Source organism: Carassius auratus, chromosome 3 (genome assembly GCF_003368295.1).
Source record: "Carassius auratus strain Wakin chromosome 3, ASM336829v1, whole genome shotgun sequence".
NCBI lineage: Eukaryota > Metazoa > Chordata > Actinopteri > Cypriniformes > Cyprinidae > Carassius > Carassius auratus.
In genome coordinates, this window is record NC_039245.1 from 12,518,247 (window position 1) to 12,536,242 (window position 17,996).

The window sequence follows — 17,996 nt, forward strand, 5'->3', positions numbered from 1 at the left end:
TGATATAATCTTCTGGACATTCCTAGCACAGAATGTTAATTCACTGTTGTATGACTGGAGATTGGTGTTACATTCTCTGTTGGAGAAACAGTTGTCAAGCAAGGTTCGCTCCTTGAGAGGTTTGAACCTGCAACATTGTAGTTTAAACCTTATTTATATCTTAATAAATTTGTGATAAAATAGTAGTGTCGGTTTTTACAAAACATCTGTTGGATTGCAAACAATGGCAACAGACTTAACAGCTCTGTCAAAGCCACAAAGAGAAGACTGACCTCGCAAACGGTGCAATGCCAGCGTGTCTCTACGTGGTGCTTGCATACGTTGCAAGTGTACACAAATCGGTCATGGCCCTGATTGTGTAGCTCCACCAGCATGCACATAGAGCTCCATTTGCAGCGGCGTAGGGAACTGAACTCCCAGTGCTTGTCCCTGGCCAGTGTCAGGAAGGCATCACGGCCGTCCATCAGATCGCAGGTCAGCAGCGGGTCAGGATCCATGATCGGAGGCAGGGTGTTGATCATTGGACCAGCATGCAGGTGGATCACGAAGAAGACCTGGATTTTAGGAAGCAAAAGGGGTTCTGGTAAGTACTTGGCACACCAAGCGAAATAAATGGTATTCAAGTAAGCAAAATTGTCAGGTCCAACCTCTTTGTGCTTCTCCATTGTTGCATACAGCTTCTGGGATAGGTCATTAGCTACATTCGGCATCCCAGGCTTCTTTTTGTTTGCGCGGCTCATGCTGCTCTTATTTTTATTGGTCTTTTTATTGTTCTTCTTTTTGGCATTCTTGCTGTCAACTTGGGTTCCCTGTGGAAGAAAACACTATTTTAAAAAATGGCTACAGACTACACTAAACACTCATTCACACCGTTTGACTCTCTGACTAACCTCTGTTGTCTCAACGGTGGCTGTATTCTCCTCCTTCTTCCTTTCCTCCTCCTCTTGCTCCAGCTCCTTGATGCTTTCCTCTAGAACATTAGGCCAGAAATCACCCTCGAAATAGGGCAGCTCGTTGGCACTTGTAAGCCGGTCCTCTGTGGCCTGCTTAAATATGTCCTGCATAGCACAAGTGAGTCATATTTGTGTAAGTGTGACATTAACCTGTTGTGAAAGAAAACTAACAGACCGCGTATCAATAAAAACTAATTCAGTATTGGCATACTTTATAGTCATGGAGTATTCTTTCTGCAAAGGCTTTGTCCAGCATTTTGCGGTACCACTCCTGCAGTCTTTTAGGCTTGGGAATCTTCTGATCAGAGGGGTGACAGTGGAAGATGTAGTCGTCTCCTTCACTAGGTGGGCAGGCCCAAATATGGCCAGTCACATACCTGTAGGTGGGAAAATCAAACCCATTAGTGTATAACCCTACCAATTAGATCACAAAAGCATTTAATGGTGAAGTGAAAAATAAAAACTTTTAAACAAGTTTCCCGGTTTATTTTTTGTTGGACCAACAGCTTATGAATGGTTTATTTATTGTGTACTCGTCATTTTAAGCTGAGATTTGAGAAAGCAAGTATTTTAACACTAAAAACAATTACACACATAATCTTTAAGAAACGATTTTAAACTTCAAGGTGGTACATACCCAAGTTTCTTAACATACTCCAAATAACCGATGAGGATTTCATGGTACACTGCGGTTCTTAGCATCCGAGGCTTGAAGAAGTGAATACTGTCAAGATATGATATGTATACCCGTCTGGAAAGAGAAGTCAAATAAGACAACCAGTCAGTTAAGTCTGTTCAAGACAATATCCCTTTTTCTAGGGATGCACCGATACCACTTTTCCAGTTCTCACCCGAAACGATACTTTTATTTCTGGTACTTGCCGATACAGAGTGCTGATACAGTTTTTTTTATAGCATTGTAATTTTTTTTTTATATTGGGTACAGAAACCAAAAGGGTATGTATAATGTTAGCTGGTTGACTTTATTAAATAGATAGTTAAACCAAAATCTTCAGACACCTTCAACATTTTACATTATCACAGTTTATTCTCTATAGTTTAGGATATGGTAATAAAATATGACAAGAACTCATAGTTAAACTGTGTCAGAACAAATTCATCTTGATAAAATTAGATAGCTGATAGAAAGGAATGCAATGGATTACAATCAACAATCAACTAATCAATACATAGTCGGGCAACCCTTAGACTTAATGACAGTCCACGGTTTAAAGAATTTTGGGGTATAATTTCTCAGTTTATTTCGCAATCCTCACTTACATTAATTAACTGTAGTGTCCTGTACCCACTAGTAAAAAAATATATATACATAATACTTTTTCCACATTGATCAGTATTTGCATGATACCTGGTGTTAGGAAAGGGACACTCAGATCCGTATTCCTGAACGTGCATGCCGAAAAAACACACATCGACTCCATCAATCTCCTCAAATGCAAAAAGTGCTTTGGTTCTGTAGGGAAAGCTTTCTGACATCTCTCCTGAGTCAACAAACCTGCAGAGAAATGATGTGATGCAACATCAGCTCCTGTCAATTCAGGTACATGCCAGACTTTGTCAACATGAAATCAAAACTGAACCGGTTTACTTCTGAATACATTAAATTACCTGGATTTCATCCCAGGTTTGATCTCCACGGTCTTATCAGAGCTGGCCACCACCCGCACAAACACCTCTCCGGCCTCAGGGTGATTCTGCCTCTTCAAGTACTTGTTCACTCGGTCCTCTATGTATGAACCCAGTCTTGTGCTCTGCAACCCTGATCAGAAAAACACAGAGGGTTACTAACTTCCCTCTGCAATAGACAGAGACAATCAAGATGTGTCAAAAGCACTCACTTTTAGCAGAAAACTTGTTTTCCTTTCTCGTTTTCCCTGACTTCTTCAGGCAGTTGTCACAGATGAAACTGTTAAAGGAAGAAGAGACAAAGCAGTTGTAGGATCATGTCATGTCCTGCTAAATATCAGGAGAATAGCGGGACAAGATGCCTACCCTGATGGCCAGATGACGTCATAATGCAGTACACAGATTTGATGCATCTTCCGACCACAGTCTTTACATTCGACAAAGCTGTTAGACAAAAGGTGTTAAAAACCCAACTTCGACAAACATGTTAACTTTCATATATATATATATATATGCATTATTATACATACTATAAAGACATCATTCTGTATATAATCTAAACCTCATTGGAGAAAAATAATTAAATGCATTAAAATGGTCTTACGGCTCAGGGTCCAACATGTCATTTTTCTTCTTTTCAAACTGCTCCTTTGATATCATACTGCAGAGAGATATATAAGATCAATTCTACACCGCACCTTCATACGTGCACAACTGAAAGATAAACTGTGTAATTTAACAGAAGTAAAACCTCAAAGCCTTCTGGGCGGCAGATACGTACGTCTGCGGCTGGGCTGGGTCGTCTCCCAGGGTGACACTGTCGCCCTGAATCTCGTTGAAGCACTTCTCACAGAAGTGATACCTGTCGGCAACAAGGCCATATTTGGGTGAACTGGGGCCAGCACACAAGAGCACAGGCAAACCGGCACACGGAGAGCAGCACAAGAGCGCAGAACACAGGGTCGGGCAGAGATCGACACACAGCAAACAGGCCAAGGCAGAGCACAGGTTAGCATTCAAACTCACAAATGAACGTGAAATCAAAAAATGATGGATGACTACAAGATGGTATGTCTTTTCATGCACTAGAAAGTAACTACATGCCTTTTCTGGTTGACTTTAAGAAAAAATTAAAAACATGAAACAGAAATGAAGACAATGAGATGGAGATGAGAAACATGCTAGGGCTGTGCAAAAAATCGAATGCGATTTTCATGCGCATCTCATCAGTAAAGATGCTCCTGTAATTAGAAGTATATCTCCAGCACGTGCGTTCAGATCAGGGTTGCTAGGTTTTCACAACAAATCCTGCCCAGTTGCTTCTTAAAACGAGTCCAAAACTAACCCAGTTGCTAGTCGCAATAAAAATTCCTCCCCGGGGTTAAAATATAAATTTTTTGGAAGGGTTGCCGTGGTAAAATTCGCATTTTAGGGGATAAATATCACGTTATTGGTATTGGGATTGCTTCAAACCGCGGACATGAAAAACAATCGCAGACTTGGCAACACTGATTCAGGTGGAGCGGCAGTTAATACACAGAGCCGAAATCTACTGACAACTAACACAAAATCGCTTTCAAAATTGACAAAGAATCGCTTGCGATTTTAACATCGATTTTGTATAGATTGTCAGTGAATTTCGGCTCTGTGTTGTAAATTCCAACTGGTGTTGCCAAGTCTGTGGTTGTTTTTCATGTCCGCATGTCTAAGCGACCCCAATACAAATAACGTGATATTTAGCCCCTAAAATGCGAATTTTACAAAGGCGAACCTGATAAAAAAAAAACGCATATTTTAATCATGGGAAGCAATTTTTTTTACCAGGGAACCTCCCGGAAACGCAACTGGGCTAGTTTTGGACTAGTTTTGAGAAGCAACTGGGCAAGATTTGTTGTGAAAACCTGGCAACCCTGATCTGAACGCATGTGCTGGAGATATACTTCTAATTACAGAAGCGTCTTTACTGATGAGATTTGCACAGCCCTAAAACATTCACTAATGTCAGTTATAGAAAAGTGATGCACTAGAGATAAAAACTGTGATTTACAGGGTTGCAGTTCTGTAAAAATTGTGAAGTCATATTTTGGTTTTATTCTGATTAAATGTGCAGCCCTAAAGAACAGTTTTCAGGATTTACACAAGCACTATTGGGCTGGTGGGTTGGAGATCGAGGCTTGACCCACAAAGTATCACCAATTTAACCTTAAGCAAGACGCTTAACCTTTGAGCTTGTTTTTATGACTGTTTATTAGGTGCAAACAACTTTTAGTTAACTGAGTGGTAAAAATCACAAGCCTGATCTCAGTGCATCACAGTCCCACTCAGAAAGTCATTAATGGCCTTCTCATTTCTCACACCACTGATCATGTCAAGGGTTACCTGTTTTGGTAGCTGTAATATGTGCCGTCTCTGGAGATCGTACAGAGCTGTTTGCCATAGCAGCAAAGCGTCTGAGGTGAAAACTCGTACTGTGGAGACAGAGAAAAAGCAATTCAAGTTCCAGGCTTTTTAACAAACAGAATTAAGTTTTCAATCCAACTTGTTGAAAAAATGTAATATAAACTGTGGCTGTCAAATGAAACCTGACAGAAATTACAGATTTACTAAAGTTTTCAAAATTATAATTTGATAATAGTTATAAAACTGACAGTTTAAAAGCTCAGACTTTGTTTTATATCAAATGTAAAAAAAAAAATTCGTATTGCGATTTTAGGATGGAAGGCGAGGTATAAATGCTTTACAATTGTATTCATGCACTGAAACAGCACTGACTAAAATATATTGATTAAGCGTTGGTTTTGGCTGGAACCAAAAACTTTTTTAACAGTTTATATTGTAGTTAATAATAACAACATTGAGTTGCACTTCAGAGATGCTCTCAGTTTCAGGTTAATGGAGTTTGAGCTCATTTGAAGCATTCACTTAAGCTAACCACTCTTTTCCTGGAGAAAGAAGCTCCAGTTCTCACCTTGCGCCCACAGCAGTATCCCAGACTTTGCATGACAGGGTCAATTTCCTGCTCGAACACCTCGGACAGCTTCGAGCAGTACTTGTACACTCGAGATGTTTTGCGGTTGTAGAGCCAGGCATTGTTGAACATCAGCCAGATGTCGTCGACATACTGCCAGGGCTCCTGGTACTGTCCCGTGTCTAGCTTCCTCTTGATAGTGGAAAGGTCGATTGGGTTCTTTACAATGTCAAAGTAGTCCTGAAAAAAAGAAAAGAAAAATCAAATACATGGTGATAACACTGCCCTGCAACATACAGGTGCCGGTCATATAATTAGAATATCATCAAAAAGATGATTTTATTAATTCTATTCAAAAAGTGAAACTTCTATATTATATTCATTCAGTACACAGACTGATATATTTCAAATGTTTATTTCTTTTAATTTTGATGATTATAACTGGCAACTAAGGAAAGTTAGAATATTGTGAAAAGGTTCAATATTGAAGACACCTGGTGCCACACTCTAATCAATTAACTCAAAACACCTGCGAAGCCTTTAAATGGTCTCTCAGTCTAGTTCTGTAGACTACACAATCATGAGGAAGACTGCTGACTTGACAGTTGTCCGAAAGACGACCACTGACACCTTGCACAAGGAGGGCAAGACACAAAAGTTCATTGCAAAATAGGCTGGCTGTTCACAGAGATCTGTGTCCAAGCAAATTAATAGAGAGGCGAAGGGAAGGAAAAGATGTGTACAAGCAATAGGGATAACCACACTCTGGAGAGGATTGTGAAACAAAACCCATTAAAAAATGTGGGGGAGATTCACAAAGAGTGGACTGCAGCTGGAGTCAGTGCTTCACGAACCACTACGGACAGACGTATGTAAGACATGGGTTTCAGCTGTCGCATTCCTTGTGTCAAGCCACTGTTAAACAACAGACAGCGTCAGAAGCGTCTCGCCTGGACTAAAGACAACAAGGACTGGACTGCTGCTGATTGGTCCAAAGTTTGGTCCAAAGTTATGTTCTCTGATGTAAGTAAATTTTGCATTTCCTTTGAAAATCAGGGTGCCAGAGTCTGGGGGAAGAGAGGAGAGGCACACAATCCATGTTGCCTGAGGTCCAGTGTAAAGTTTCCACAGTCAGTGATGGTTTGGGTTGCCATGTCATCTGCTGGTGTTGGTCCATTTTGTTTTCTGAGGTCCAAGGTCAACGCAGCCGTACAGGAAGTTTTAGAGCACTTCATGCTTCACCTGCACACAGTGCCAAAGCTACCAATACCTGGTTTAAGGACCATGGTATCCCTGTTCTCAATTGGCCAGCAAACTTACCTGACCTTAACACCACAGAAAATCTAAGGGGTATTGTGAAGAGGAAGATGCGATATGCCAGACCCAAGAATGCAGAAGAGCTGAAGGCCACTATCAGAGCAACCTGGGATCTCATAACACCTGAGCAGTGCCACAGACTGATCGACTCCATGCCTTGCTGCACTGCTGCAGTAATTCAGACAAAAGGAGCCCCAACTAAGTACTGAGTGCTGTACGTGCTCATACTGTTCATGTTCATACTTTTCAGTTGGCCAAGAAAATCCTAATTTTAGAAAATCCTAATCCCTTTTCTAAAAATCCTTTCTTTGTATTGGTCTTAAATTATATTCTAATTTTCTGAGATACTGAATTAGAGATTTTCCTCAGTTGTCAGTTATAATCATCAAAATTAAAAGAAATTAACATTTGAAATATATTAGTCTGTGTTTAATGAATGAATATAATATACAAGTTAAACTTTTTGAATGGAATTAGTGAAATAAATCAACTTTTTGATGATACTCTAATTATATGACCAGCACCTGTATTTGCTGACTGTATGGAAAGTTTATAATGATATATTTTAGCTCAACATCTAGAGATGTTCTGATACCCTTTTTCTCTTCCCGATACCGATTCCGATATCTGGGCTCAGCATATCGGCCGATACAGAGAACTGATCCGATACCTGGGTGTGTATCTGTATATACAGCTGTATAAACTACTAGCCCTGTGTAAATTGCTAAAATTATTTTATGGTGTGCTTCAGACTGATCCCTTAATAAAACATGAACAAATACATGGTGAACTACTGTATTCATTACAGTATTTTTATTATCTGACATAAATTTGACAGTATTATTTACTTTCTTATGCGAAAAAGAACTTCAAATGCAGCCAAAAATCTAACAACGCAAACTAAAAAAGGTATTTTAGTTTTACAATATAACTGTATAAAAAACTGCAACAAATAAGTCTAGATATATATGATATATTAATCAGATAATCTCTTTACAACAAAAGTTAAAAACAAGCAACCGTCTGGGCATAATTATTATCATTAATAGAGACGTATTATTATTACTACATAGAGACATAGCTAAATCTACTGTAGGCTACAACAGTAGCTTAATATATTGTCAATTTACTCGCCATGAAGATCTTTGAGTGTCTGTGTTTTTGATATGAAAGTTGTCTCAAATGAAACGGTAAATTCTCATGAAGTGACGGTTTATGCGTTTGTGTCCTCATATTGTGACACACGGCAGAGACTACAAAACAGCGAGCTCCCGCGCATCTGCGCCCGTCACCCACAGAGATGTAGAATTTGCAGGAGTAATATATAAATAGTATTTTGCAGTATAATATTCACAGACACTAACAAATATTCAGCTACTGTCTGGAGCCCTGCGCTTAGACTAACTGCGGGTACCGAATATACTCAGGAGTCGGTAACTACCGGTACTAAAGAGACATACTGCTAACCACTGATCTATAATATAGAAGCGGCTTCACTATCTGTTAGCAGTTTAGAACGCGATGAGCGATCCAGTCATATATAGATCAGTGCTGCTAACGCGTTTTCATTTCTTCTTCGCTGATCCAAACGGGGGTTGCTTGTTGCAACACAGCACAATTTTCTGTGTTTGCAATGCATTCTGAGCAGCGAAGAAGAAGCGTGCAGAGGTTAGGCAAAGCTAGCGGTCATAACTAGGTCTTGTTTAAGAAAATGGTATCGGATCGGTATATGGGTTCATGTACTCGCCGATGCCAGAATTTGTTGTCGTATCGGAGATATTTCTGATACTAGTATCAACATCGTTAGGTTTACTAGGCCAAATCAACAGCAATTTTTTTTTTTCAAAATACAAGTTTGTTTTCTAATATATTTAGAACATTTGAAGAGATACCCATAAAATATCAGCCCAGTAAATAGGTGTATGGGGTTTACCGGGATGCCCAGTAGAGTGGGATCCACCGGCTGGCGGAAGGGCAAGGACTCTGGGTCTTGACGATACAGAGCTTCTAATGTAGGCATCAGCGCCTGCCTGAGCTCCTCTGGCTTGAAAACTGTAACAAATCATCATGTTATGCGACTAATCAAATTGCAGAAATGATTGAATATGGTTTCAATGTTTTCAGAAAATGGTCTGTACTTTTCCTGCGAGACTGGGCGGATTGACTGGATGGTGTAGTGCTGTTGGTGCTGGACAATTCCTCCTCTTTTGGCTCGGTCTTTATCTCTGGTTTCTTCTCCTCCGTCTCCATCTGTTCCTGCTTAGTTTCTACAGACTCTGGCTGCTCTTTAACTTCAGGAGGTTTGACATCTTCATCCTAATGAAGAAAATGAATTACGTTTAGATGTTTACTAGAGACTGTGTCATAAGTTGAGTATTAAATCTTGTGAAACAAGAGAAGAGCATTAAAACTAGCATTAACTGAAATAAAACTGGAGGCAAAATCAGTTGAACAGTTTCAGACCAATTCAGTTATATAAATGTCAATATAACACAGAGAAAGTGAATATCTACAAATCAATGAAAATGAATGAGAATGAAATCTCTATTTCTATGAAATACAGTATCGTTCAAAAGTTTGGTGTCAGTAAGATTTTGTTTTTGAAAGTCTCTTCTGCTCAAGACAGCATTTGCTCAGAAATACAATATAAAAAAAGTAATATGAAATATTATATTATGTAAAATAATTGTTTTCTTTTTTACATTTTATTAAATGTAATTTATCCCTGTGATCAAAGCTGAATTTTCAGCAGCATTACTACAGTCTATGTCACATGGTGCTTCAGAAATCTAAAGTATAATATGCTGATTTGCAGCCCAATAATTATTTATTTTTTATCAATGTCAAAAAAGTTGTGCTGCTTTATATTTTTGAAGAAACCATATTTGTTTTTCAGGATTCTTTGATGAATATAAACTAAAAACAGCAGCATTTATTTGAAATATATATTTTTACATTATAAATGCTTTTACTGTAACTTTTGATAGATTTAAAGCACCATTGCTGAACAAAAATATTAATTTCTTACCAGCACTAAATTTCTTACTTTTGAGCGATAGCGTAAAACTCAACCAAATAAAGTCAAGAATTGCTGAACCAGCCAATTGTAAGTTTGGTTTCAACAATGTCACACCTCCATCTTGAGATCGGGCTGCTTTTTCCCAGACTCATAGTCCTGCTCGTCGTCTTGATGCTCGGTTTTGAGTTCGGCAGCAGGGTAGTCAGGTGGCAAAGCATGCTGGGAGTGGGCCTCTTTCACAGATGCAGGTGTGGGGACTCTATTATCAACGCTAGCGGACATCTGAGAGAGCTAACAAACAGACAAACGAGGAAGAACATGAGTTTAAGGGTGTCATGGCATACAACTGCAAACAAGGCTGTGTTTTTCAGGCGATCCTCACCGGAGTGCTGGGCTGCTGCGCTTGCACAGAGGTGGGCTGCTGCATCTGCAGGGAGGGCTCTGGCTGGGACTGCAGGGGCGTGAGCGGCTGGGAGGGGGCAGGAGAGGAGCCCAGGACTGAGGGAGGGCGAGGCAAGCCACTGGGGATGTGGGTGGGCGTGACGTGGCCCCCGGCCGAGGCCGGCGTGGAAGGCTGGGTCTGGAGTGGCTGTAGGTTAGCGGCAGCTGCTGGGGTGGAGGCGGAGGGCGGAGGAGGGGTGGAGCACAGGGCGGATTGGGAGCCCAGAGGGCCCACAGAATTCAGGGTCAGGTTAGCGTTCGGCTGCTGCTGCAGAGAGATGGAGGGCATTCTGACTCAGACACAGCACATCAATCTACACTAGAGTTCAACAGACGGGTCCCCGAAATAAAAACATTTGTGTTCTCCATAGGGAAAAAAGATTGTTAACTCATAAACCTTTAAAGAGCTCTGAGGTTGTTAATCAATGCTATATGATTATGCTGAGGCCACCAGGCACCATTATTCAAACATGTCACAGCAGAAAAGCTGTTGAAAAACTACATTACCCATAATTCTGCAAAGAAAACTCCACCAGAGAGGCATGTGTGGGCAAATAGCACCAAAATGGGAACGTACCTCCCATGAAGCACCGCTAATGACAATCAAGTCTGTCTTACCACGCTTTGTTTCTAAATATGAATATTTTGAACTAAAAAATATTAGTGCTGTTAAAAATAATTAAATAACTGAAATTTTTTCTCAAATTAGCCAAGATTAATTTGATAATTCACATTCAATCTTCAAATTGTTTCCTTAAAACAATCTTCACATAACCCCAACATAATAAATGCCTTATTAACTTGTGTCCTTCAACAAGTAGGAGATATACAGAAATTGAAGGAAGTCATCAAACACTAAATTCTAAATTAAATCTAGATGAATCCTTAAAGCTACAAAAGTGGCTTATTTGCTCTTTTTCTATAGTTTTTTTGATTAACAGGCATGTTATTAAGGTTTTTTGGCTGCATTAAGAGCTGATGCTGCTGAATGTGACTCAGATCTGACACGCATCCTATTTTCTCACAAATCTTTACCTTTTCTGGCTCACCTCAGGTCTTAAAGTCTCTATAATGAGCAGAGGAGCTGAATCAGGTGTGTTAGATGAGGGAGACAATACTGCTGCTCCAGGACAGTTTTGAAAACCACTGCATTTCAGAGACATGTTCGTAAATGAGACTCTACTCTTAATACTTACATGCACAGTATTAAGGCAGCTTTCTAAATCGCCTTTTTGGTAACTTCATGACTTCACTGACAACATACCTACTTCATTGCATGCTCTACATTTCTTTTGCTCTAAGTTTATTTTAAACAACTTTAAATAAATAGTTTTACATTTCTCCATTTTTATTTTGGGATTGCAGTTCTTTCCCTCTTTAAAGTCATTAAGTAACCAAGTCTTGTACCTTGTGTTTCAGTTGATTTTCAAATACTTTTTTTTTTGCTTCAAATAAAAGTTTTGCAATGTTGTGATTTTCCTCATAGCTGGTTGGTTTAGTTCTAACTTTTTTTTATCTCTATGGAAAAACAGCCAAATAACAATGAAACCACGGTGAAGTTGTGACGTGTCTTTCTCCTCACCTGTGGGACAGTCTGTCCTGATTGCTGGGCCGGGTTTACATTCACATTCATGCCTCCGGCTGAGGTTGGGAATGGCGTCTGGTTCATGAACTGGTTCTGGTTGGGCGGCTGGCCCACCATGTTGTTAGGATGGCCTCCCATCATGGCTGGTGTCTGCTGCATCCGAGAGGGAGACATACCCCTCTGCAAAAGAATGGAGGGAAATTAGATTTGAGCCACAAAACTAATTTTGGCACAACATGACATGATAAAGCTATTGATCAATTTACTTATTAGTGAAATATGTTTTTGTTGAGGGAAATCCAAAATGGCACACAACTCAAGAACAATGTTGACTATAAATAACTTAAAACTAAGAAATACATTTAAATCTAACCAAAAATACACTGTTACAGTAAAATTCCAGACCTGGAACCGCATTTTGAAGCTCACCTGTGGAACGGCACCCATGCCCATCTGAGGAGGGTGGGTCATAGGGGACGCAGCCCGAGGAGCTCCCACCGGTGACTGGGACATCTGCACGTTCTGCATGGTCACGGGGTTGAACTGTCCCATTCCTGAACAACATGATGAATAAACACGTTAAAATAAAAAGGAGAAGAGCTTTGCTGTTCAATGGGAGATTGAAGCTTCTGAGTATTTTCTGTGCTACCAATATGACCTTCCCAGCTGCTTTGGACCCACCCAAGTCAACATGAAATGGTATTCCCATCCTGCTGTAAAGAATCCATTATAGAAGAGGTCCACACAACTCCGGGGGGTTAACAAAGGTCTTTGTATAGAAAAAATGGCAGAGGATTTCGATATAAGCCAAGAGGAAACTTGTTCTCCTTTGCTGTAAACAAAACTTGTTTCTTGCGAGACTAGCATATTCTCACCAGAGCTTACGCTACGTCATACGTTGGACACCACTCTCTCGTGAACGAGAAAGGAGATTAAGGTTTATAAAGTTGTAAATATGAATATACACAAACTCATCTCTTCACAAGGCCTTTACCCCCCTGAAGCCACATGGACTTCTTTTATAATGGATGGGTGTCATTTTTGAATGGTACTGTATGAGTGTATGCAGAATGAAAAACCATACCTTGAGGGACCTGCATCCGGGCCATCAACTGATTTGGCACATTGGACATAGGAACAGGTCCATCTGAGGAAATAAGACATATTTTGAGCCAGGGAAACACAACATCTAGAAGATCACAGCATTAAAAAACAAAACCACTAACTTGGAGGCCGGATGGCTTGTCCAGGTCCCATAGCGTTGGGCTGGGGAAGACCAGGCTGCTGAGGACCCTGGGGACCCATTTGGGGCTTCGACAGCCTGGACTTTCTCTTCTCCTCCAGCTCCTTCTGGATCTTATAGATCTTCTCAGCCAGAAAGTGGTAATACTCATCCTGATATTAACACAAGATATTAAAGGATATAAAACATTGGCCACCTAGTCCTTTCTTACAGTCACAAAACACGTCCTGAAGGAAGGTTAAAACATAGCATGAAAGGTTCAGGTGCTTTACCCTGCTGTTGGCAGACTCATACATGTCCCCTTCCACCTTGCGCGCATAAGCCACTAAGTTCTCCATGCGTCTGTCCTTCAGTGCTGCAGGGTCTGGGGTCGGGAATATGGCTTGAACTCTGCATGGAATACAGTGTTAAGAGAATTGGCCTTGACAAACCGTGATTATGAAATGACAACTTCTCCAACTCACAGCTTGTGCACTAGGTGGTTCCTCAAGTCCTGAGTGACGTGCTCGTGCCAGGGCTTCTTCATGCCAGGCATTGACAGCGGCGCAGCTGTGGGCAGGTTCCCCGTCATGCCCATGTTCGACCCGTCTGACATCATCTGACTGTGAGAGCAGGATTACAACATTAGTTTTCAAATCTCACATGGTAGAACTCATTCTCAAAAACATGCATTCAACAAGTCAAAAAGGAAAAACTAACAGGTGTGACTTAATTTAGCAGAAAATCAATTAAAAAAAAAAAAAAAATTATTTTAGTAGTTTTTGAACAAAGCAGTTCTTTGACAAAAAAAAAAAAATCTTCGATTTGTCCCTTTTATAATCTCAGATTTCAACATTCAACCTCTTATAGCTACAGAATTGCACATTCCACAATGACATTGCAGGGCTCCAGTCTACGATCATTTTTTCTGTCGGTGCGACTCATTTTTGTGAACGTTCACAATGATGCGACAACCACAAAGCCCAACTCGTAAGCACTGCCATTTCTGTTGCATTTGAGAAGCAACACACCGCAAACGAAAAGAAAGCGCGACATTTCAGCTGCACAGCTCCGACCGTTTATCAGCTCAGACCATGACGCAAACAAACTTGTCAGAGCTCAGAACAGCTGTACTCGGGAGCCACAGTTGATTTTGCGACACTGTTTCTGCACAGAGGCAACAGTGCTGCGAGATCCAGTGAGAAGCGTTTAAATTCTGCACAGAAATCTCAGTTATAAACAGCACTGACATATGTCAGGAAACAAGAAGTGGTAACGCTAACTGTAAGCAGTTGTGGTAGAAATAGGCAAATGCATTATGTCATTCATTTCAGGGTTTGTACAACCTTTCGAGAGAGAAATTCAAGCACTTTTAAAGGACTTTCAGGACACAACTTATTTCCAACAGCTCTAAGATGATCCAGTCAATGTTATTTTTAATGGGATGAACAAAATATACTTTGTGGTAAACAAACACTTATGTAAAATTTACAAAACATATCAAATCACAATTATAACCAGTAGACAGCAGCAGAGGAGCACTTATTGCCTTATTAGTCATTCATCAATACTTTTTCTCTACATTTAAAAAAATATTTAATCACTATTTTAAAATAAAATCATCAAGAAATCAGATTTTGTCAGAAATATACACTTTTCTTTTGTGTATGTAGTAAGAGAAGTCACAAACTTTTCTTCAATTTTCTACTAAATCACACACAAAATCACTGAAGTTGGTCAGTTCCATATGCTAGGAAAATAATGGTACATTTTCTGTACATAAAAAGTAGATTTTGCACCTTTGTTAATAAAAGTAAATTTTAAATGACTCAAATGTTAGTCTGGAGCCCTGCATTGTTTGTTCTCTTACATTGCTAGATTCTGCAGATGACCATTTCTCACTCTGCAGTGTGTGTGAGAGGTTAAAGGTGAGGGGTGAAGGTGAAAAGACTCACTTGCTGAGGGATGAGGGGAGAGAGGAATCAGTGTGAAGGTTCGTCTGATCGGTCATACCGTTACCGCCGATGTTCATCTGGTTAGTGCCTGAAGATGTTGATGGGAAACCAAACAAGGGTTACACACAGATACGAGCAGCAGGACATTTGAGTGCATACTGACAGCAGATGCAAGAATGACAGCAGCTTTCAAGGTTAATAATGAACATGGAACATTGACTTGTTTGCAATAAATATTCAGCTCTTCCTCAAAAAACACTTTTTAACTTTCTTTGCAAATTGAAGGTGATACCTAATGCAGACATGGAGCGCATCTGCTGCTGCTGGGTCTGTGTGGGCTGCTGTCCTGGGACCTGTGTCTGTGGAGCCGGCTGGTTCCCGTACGGGAGGCCCAGGGCTGCGTACGCCCTCTGCATAGAGCTGGGGTCTATGTGTGTGCCGCTGCTCATGGCGGGTGCAGCGGGTTGACTCGTGCCCACGGGGCCCAGCGGAGCCTGCATGCCAGTGTTAGGAGAGCTCAGCATCGCTGCAAACAGCAGAAACAAATGTTTGTTGAACTAAATCAATCTACTTTTAGTCATATATTCAGAAAGTTTTTATATATCATTTACCTGATTTACATATAATTCCTAAAACAATGGTGAAAATGTTTTTGCTTTTCTGGCTGTTGACATAAAGAGATATTCAAATGCCCTATGCTTTGTCTAATTTGTCAACTAAATGAAGAAAATGTTGAACCTGTCTTTATGCAATGTTCGGATTTTTGTTCTATAGGTGTATGGAAAATTAGTGCATGAATATTAGATAATGCATCATTTGCATATTTAAACTTAACATTTAAAAAACTTGTAATACAAAAAAAATGTGCAATGTAATAAATCAACTGGGGAAGTGTGGTGATGTCTATCAATTTATTTTTTAGTCATCTGGGCTGTCTTAAAACAAAATACATACACTACAATAATTATTATTATTAGGAATAAGTGGAATCTTGCAGTGATTCCACTGAAACAAGACTGTGGAAAAGCCATTTTGCAAACATTGAGCTGAGTAGCGGCGGAGAGCAGAACTGCACGAGACACTGAGAGAACGTGCTTCTGTTGCCACTACAGGGGGATTTAAACGAGTCAGCCATCGGCTGTCCAATCAGAGAGCAGGAGATCTGTGTCCAGGGGTGGAGCCCCTCCCCCGCGGTGTCAGATTACAGTCCCGCTGCCTGCCGGAATCCGCAGCTGGTCTCATGCTTTCACACTGAGAGCGCAGCCGAGCTGCTCGCACGACCTACAGGTGGCAGCACTCATCTGAACGGATCCCGTATCTCAAAGCATGAGATGCAAACACACAATCAGTAGAGGAACAAACCTGCGTTCATTTAAATAATTTTCGCTTTTTCTATACTTTCAAAATTTTGTATTAGGGCAGAAAGGATGATTTTCATAAGTGTATTATCTTTTTTGCAAATGCATTTAATTGTAAAAAATCTTAATGGCCCTAATAAGAGACTAAATATATAAGCAATATATGTTCAGTTAACTGTGAGATGCAGTCATTAATTGTACCAATTAAATCACATGATAGTTTTGATGCAACTTTTTTTTTATGCAATGTTGCCATACAGTACTGTTAAGTATAATCTTTATCCATAAAATATGCTCAAAATCCTGCTTGGAAATTAAACTCAAACAGAGAATGCATCAGAGCGAGTGGTTTATTTTAAACAGGAGCATGACTTACGCTGCTGGTTTCTCTTGTCACTGGCGTTTTTCAGGGGCAGACAGACGGGGCAGTCGTGCCGAGTGCAGTTCTTCCAGTGCGAGATGATCTGTCTAGAGGAGGCGCAGTGAGCCACTGTAGAAACAGAGGGAAAATAAATCAGAAAAACTTTGAAATCCTGCAAGGACAAGTAACACTACTGAGCAATTACAACCTGAACAAAACTGAGGAATAATAATCTCCAAAACACATTCAGAAACTAGAAGAAAACACCACCCATGTCTATGGTAACTTCCTAAACTATAAAATGATGTCAAAACTATGATTTGTACAATTTCACAAGTTTTATAAAATACTAAACATTACATTTCAACCATTATGCATATTATATATAATTTGTGTATAGAAAAATAGTAGGCGGGCGGAATGAAAATGCCAATTCACCCTCTGATATAGCACTTATGAAAAAACTTAAATACAGCAGTTACACTGTACACAAAGCAGGACTGAGCTTACACACACCTCTGTATGATGCCTAATACTTTTTCTGAACACTGTCAGTATCCTCCAGATATACTTTCATACAAAAAAACGTCTCAGATTTGCACCAATCACATGAATCGGTTGTTTCAACATAGTAACGGCAAATTTAGAAAAGACAGACAACATTGTTTGCAAGTAAACAAGTGTTTTGTTTATGTTACTGACCCAATTCAAAGGAGCCTGACAGTAAGTTTGTATTAGGGCTGTCACTTTTAGTTCGAAAATCAATTGCACAATCGATCGGACCAACCAAAAAAAGTTTCGAAAATGAAAATAGGGAATCGATTTTAACCAAATATGTACAGTATTAATTTTAAAATAATTAAACAATTAAAAAATATAGATGTAACAGAACTCACAACCAAGCAGAAAAAAAAAAATATAGAATTCAGAGAGTGCAGTAGTGTTGTCAAAAGACCCGGTACTTTGGTAATAAAAAAATTAAAATGTGACAGTACCAGGTTTCTTTAAGTACCTGTAGTACCGAGGTCCCCTTCAAACCCGGTTCTTGACGCATACAGCTCTATGATTACCGCGAAGCAGAAGACGCGGACGGAATCTCAAATCGCATGTTCTGCGTGTCTCTGTGTGAATTTATGAATGGCAGAGATGTGCGGGTTTGTTTACTACATA

At 39.9% G+C, this 17,996-nt stretch overlaps 2 protein-coding genes across 6 annotated transcripts in view; both read right to left on the bottom strand.

Annotated features, from left to right (window-relative positions):
* Positions 1 to 17,996, bottom strand: part of LOC113048347 (butyrophilin subfamily 1 member A1-like) — a 120,347-nt gene that overhangs the window by 58,767 nt on the left and 43,584 nt on the right. The gene's annotated exons all lie outside the window — the stretch shown is intronic.
* LOC113048313 (CREB-binding protein-like) overlaps positions 1 to 17,996 on the bottom strand; it is a 36,325-nt gene that overhangs the window by 3,274 nt on the left and 15,055 nt on the right. The window contains exons 4-29 of one of the 5 annotated variants that reach the window (XM_026210068.1): positions 16,842 to 16,955; positions 15,400 to 15,633; positions 15,108 to 15,195; positions 13,638 to 13,775; positions 13,446 to 13,563; positions 13,157 to 13,325; positions 13,015 to 13,077; positions 12,360 to 12,484; positions 11,928 to 12,110; positions 10,287 to 10,610; positions 10,019 to 10,195; positions 9,024 to 9,201; positions 8,819 to 8,937; positions 5,569 to 5,808; positions 4,980 to 5,068; positions 3,352 to 3,492; positions 3,205 to 3,261; positions 2,967 to 3,044; positions 2,813 to 2,880; positions 2,583 to 2,733; positions 2,323 to 2,469; positions 1,591 to 1,704; positions 1,165 to 1,330; positions 891 to 1,058; positions 648 to 809; positions 273 to 554 (exon numbers count right to left, since the gene is read on the bottom strand). In XM_026210068.1, coding sequence (XP_026065853.1) covers positions 273 to 554; positions 648 to 809; positions 891 to 1,058; positions 1,165 to 1,330; positions 1,591 to 1,704; positions 2,323 to 2,469; positions 2,583 to 2,733; positions 2,813 to 2,880; positions 2,967 to 3,044; positions 3,205 to 3,261; positions 3,352 to 3,492; positions 4,980 to 5,068; positions 5,569 to 5,808; positions 8,819 to 8,937; positions 9,024 to 9,201; positions 10,019 to 10,195; positions 10,287 to 10,610; positions 11,928 to 12,110; positions 12,360 to 12,484; positions 13,015 to 13,077; positions 13,157 to 13,325; positions 13,446 to 13,563; positions 13,638 to 13,775; positions 15,108 to 15,195; positions 15,400 to 15,633; positions 16,842 to 16,955 — 3,893 coding nt within the window. Of the gene's footprint in view, positions 1 to 272; positions 555 to 647; positions 810 to 890; positions 1,059 to 1,164; positions 1,331 to 1,590; positions 1,705 to 2,322; positions 2,470 to 2,582; positions 2,734 to 2,812; positions 2,881 to 2,966; positions 3,045 to 3,204; positions 3,262 to 3,351; positions 3,493 to 4,979; positions 5,069 to 5,568; positions 5,809 to 8,818; positions 8,938 to 9,023; positions 9,202 to 10,018; positions 10,196 to 10,286; positions 10,614 to 11,927; positions 12,111 to 12,359; positions 12,485 to 13,014; positions 13,078 to 13,156; positions 13,326 to 13,445; positions 13,564 to 13,637; positions 13,776 to 15,107; positions 15,196 to 15,399; positions 15,634 to 16,841; positions 16,956 to 17,996 lie in introns of all 5 variants that reach the window. The other 4 variants (XM_026210061.1, XM_026210087.1, XM_026210097.1 and 1 more) reach the window with 4 other exon arrangements.